Source organism: Chinchilla lanigera, unplaced genomic scaffold, assembly GCF_000276665.1.
Source record: "Chinchilla lanigera isolate Chin_1 unplaced genomic scaffold, ChiLan1.0 scaffold00034, whole genome shotgun sequence".
NCBI lineage: Eukaryota > Metazoa > Chordata > Mammalia > Rodentia > Chinchillidae > Chinchilla > Chinchilla lanigera.
In genome coordinates, this window is record NW_004955435.1 from 20,563,766 (window position 1) to 20,567,115 (window position 3,350).

General features: G+C 31.4%; 1 protein-coding gene across 1 annotated transcript in view; it reads left to right on the forward strand.

The window, feature by feature from the left end:
* Man1a2 (mannosidase, alpha, class 1A, member 2) overlaps window positions 1–3,350 on the forward strand; it is a gene marked incomplete at its 5' end in the record, with an annotated part of 151,089 nt that overhangs the window by 31,049 nt on the left and 116,690 nt on the right. Inside the window, 1 exon segment of the mRNA XM_005389057.2 lies at window positions 573–669. Coding sequence (XP_005389114.1) covers window positions 573–669 — 97 coding nt within the window.

Genomic DNA, 3,350 nt, shown 5'->3' on the forward strand with positions numbered 1-3,350 from the left:
TATTTGTCTATTTGTTTTCCTGAGAAACTATTTTGTAGACAATAATATGTAAAATGATAACCATTGATAATTTCCTACCATTTTGTCTGTAATTTGCTAAGTCCCCCCTATTATTATGTTATCCTTGTTTTATTCTTTAAAATAAAATAAAAAAAATAAAATTTCTTTAGATCATGACCATGTCCATTATTTAGGGTGCTATTGTGCTACCACAACAGAGTTAAATTTTGCTGATCTCTGATCTCTGGAATTTTCTACGCAGGCTGAATTAATGGTAATAAAAGCAAGGCCCCTTGATTGTAACCTCTTTCATAATCACAGTGAAAGAAAGGGAGCTGTTACCTAATGGATTGGTAGTTTTTAAAGAGAAAGAATGTCAAATGGACACCTTCCTCCCTAGGAAAAATAATTTGTTTATTATACCTAATTTGTTTATTATACCTATTTTTTTTTTTCCTATTGGGTAGACCTAGTAGAATGATAAGGATATAGTAATGGAACCCTTAATTACATGAAATATAAAAATAATAGTCTGAATAATTTCCATTGATGAATTATAATTTTCCTCTTAGATGATGAAACATGCCTGGGATAATTATAGAACGTATGGATGGGGGCATAATGAACTCAGACCTATTGCAAGGAAAGGACACTCCACTAACATATTTGGTAAGTTCACTTTCTCTAATTACTACTTTCTGTCTCCATGTCTTAAAACATAATCTGACTTTTTAAAGTACTTTCTAAAATCAGAGTATTTCTGTGGGGATATAATTTGAACATTTATTTATTTTTGCAATTACATCAGTATTTGTTTCTAGGTGCTTTAGAATACAGTTATTTGGTAGATATTTATTGGTATGTAACCAATGTATGTTGAAGCTTTTTCTGATTTTTCTCTTTCAGTGTCAGTAAAGGTAGGTACTTGTAGTTTCCTTTTTGTCCTTCAGCAAGGATACTATTTCTGTTACTTAGTTGGAAGAGAAAGAGGGAGCAGATAGGGAATTCTGTCAATACTATATGCATTTAAAAAAAATAGAAGGTAGTACACATAAGGTGATTTGGTGAATAGGGTGGATTATGTGAACTGAGTGGGTTTGGTGATTCAGTAAATCTAGTGGTTTATGTTGTACATTCATAGTTCCTTAGGAAAGATTAATAGTGTGGAACATAGTATAACTATTCCAGTCACTGGAAGTTTGAGGAAGACCTATATTCAATATCTTGAGTTTGTTCACCTTCTTCTGAGGTCAGTCTTTTATTTTTGGTCTGATAACTAAATTAAGAAGTTTTGCTAAACCCACGATTAAGTTTCAAGAATTGTCAAGCTGGTGTTCTTTTTGGTCTTCTCTCCTTTCTTCCACTTTAAATGCTTCTTCATGTGATAGATATTTTTTAAATAATGACAGGTAAAGGCAGGAAGATTTTAATAGTGTAAGAAGGAACATATGTCACATGTACTAGTCAAATGCAGTGCAGTTTTCTTTATTAATTTGAATATACTATCACAGTAATTCAAATAACAGTATTTTTTCTTGTGAGACTATGGAAGAATTTTTCTGATGCTATGATTTCCCCTTATAATTTGTTGTTTCTTTCTTTCTTTTTTTTTTTTTTTTGGTACCGGGAATCGAACTCATGACCTCACACTTGCCAGGCAGGCCCTGTGCCACTGAGCTAAATCCCCAGCCCCTGTTGTTTCTTATTTCCTGTCAAAAAAGAAAATACCTTAAATTCTTTTTCTCTTGGATTTGAAAGATGATGTGGCAGAAGAGAGGAAAAATTTCCTGTATGTGGTAATTAGTGATTACCAGAGGATATTTAGTTGAGCAGTTATTATTTAAATGCAATAAAATACACTTGCTCTGCAAGGTTGCATATTGAAAAGTTCCCATTGCTTTGTGGATATCACAAAATGAATCATCAGTGAACCAAAAGACATTGTATTTAATGGTTAATTAATATTAGGGCCTACTTTTAAAAAATTAATCTTACTGTTATATTGTAGATATACATAATGATCTTACTCATTATAGGGAATTTGTACTTGTTCATAATATGTCTTGAATCTTTTTTCCCCCCAACCCCCTCCCCTCCCTTCAACCCCTCTTTTTTCCTTATTTACAAAAGCTTTGTTTGCATTTTAGGTACTACTGTTTATATTTATAATATCTTTTTATATTAGGCTTCATGGTATTATATTAGCCTATTTTAAAAGGTTGTACTTTAAACATATTGAAAAGAAGTGAATGTTAATTTTCTGCTTTTTCCATATTGTATTTCTCAGAACATCTAATGTGTTATCATATATCAAATACTTATTAGTCACACTTTTGTAAATTTTAAAAATGAACTTGTTAAGTTTAGCTCATGAAAAACACCTATTGTAAGAGGAAAATTATAATGAAATGTAGAAAACACAATGTTTGGAATCTTTAGTAATCAAAATTAGGTGTTTATACTTCCTATTCATTTTTTTTAGTCATTACAATTTTTTCTCAGTTAAATAAACTAAAAAAGGAATAGATCCTTTATTATATGTTTTGTCTGTTGTTTGTAGACATGTGGTATATTATAAGATTAATTTTTAAAGTTTCTTTTTTCCTATTCTGTTCCTTTTGCACATCTCATGTGCTTAGTGATTATAATTTCAGAATTTTTGAACATGTTTTTACATTTTCTTTTTTCTTTCAATAAGATATTTTTAAGAGAAAAGTGGTAGCTCTCAGTATCTCGTTTGACATCCAAATTCAATATGCTTTTATAGAACTACATTCTTAGAAGGGACCTTTAAAAGTACATCTGCATGACTGTAGGAACGTACAGATGGGTATTGAACTTTTACTCAGCAGTATTTCAGGTTAACTTAAAGTACACGTGTTTTTCTTTCTGAGAGCTTTGATGATTAAGTAATTCTTTTATATGGTATCTGAAATCAGTCTTACTCTGACTTTTATCTGGTTTGTCCTTGGCATCAGTGGACTCTTTATGTGCAGGTAACAGAAAATCTTTTTTAAAATGGCTTAAACTCAAAAGGTAATTCAGTCAGCTCAGTGAAGTCTTGGTGTAGATCAGATTTCCAGCTAAACTTTTCTTTATCTCTTTCCTCTATGTGTTGATATCTTCAAGCTGACTTTGTAGGAGCATGGCTCCAGCTGTTTGAAGTTTTGTATCTTAATACTGCTGCATTTGTAGAGAAGAGAACTCTGTAGAAAGAAGCACTTGGGTTTCTTAGCAAGCATCTTCTTAAAAGACTCATTGTTTCTTTTTTTTTTTTTTTTTTTTTTTTGGTTTTTCTCCGGTACCAGGAACCGAACTCACGACCTTGCACTTGCCAGGCAGGCGCTTTT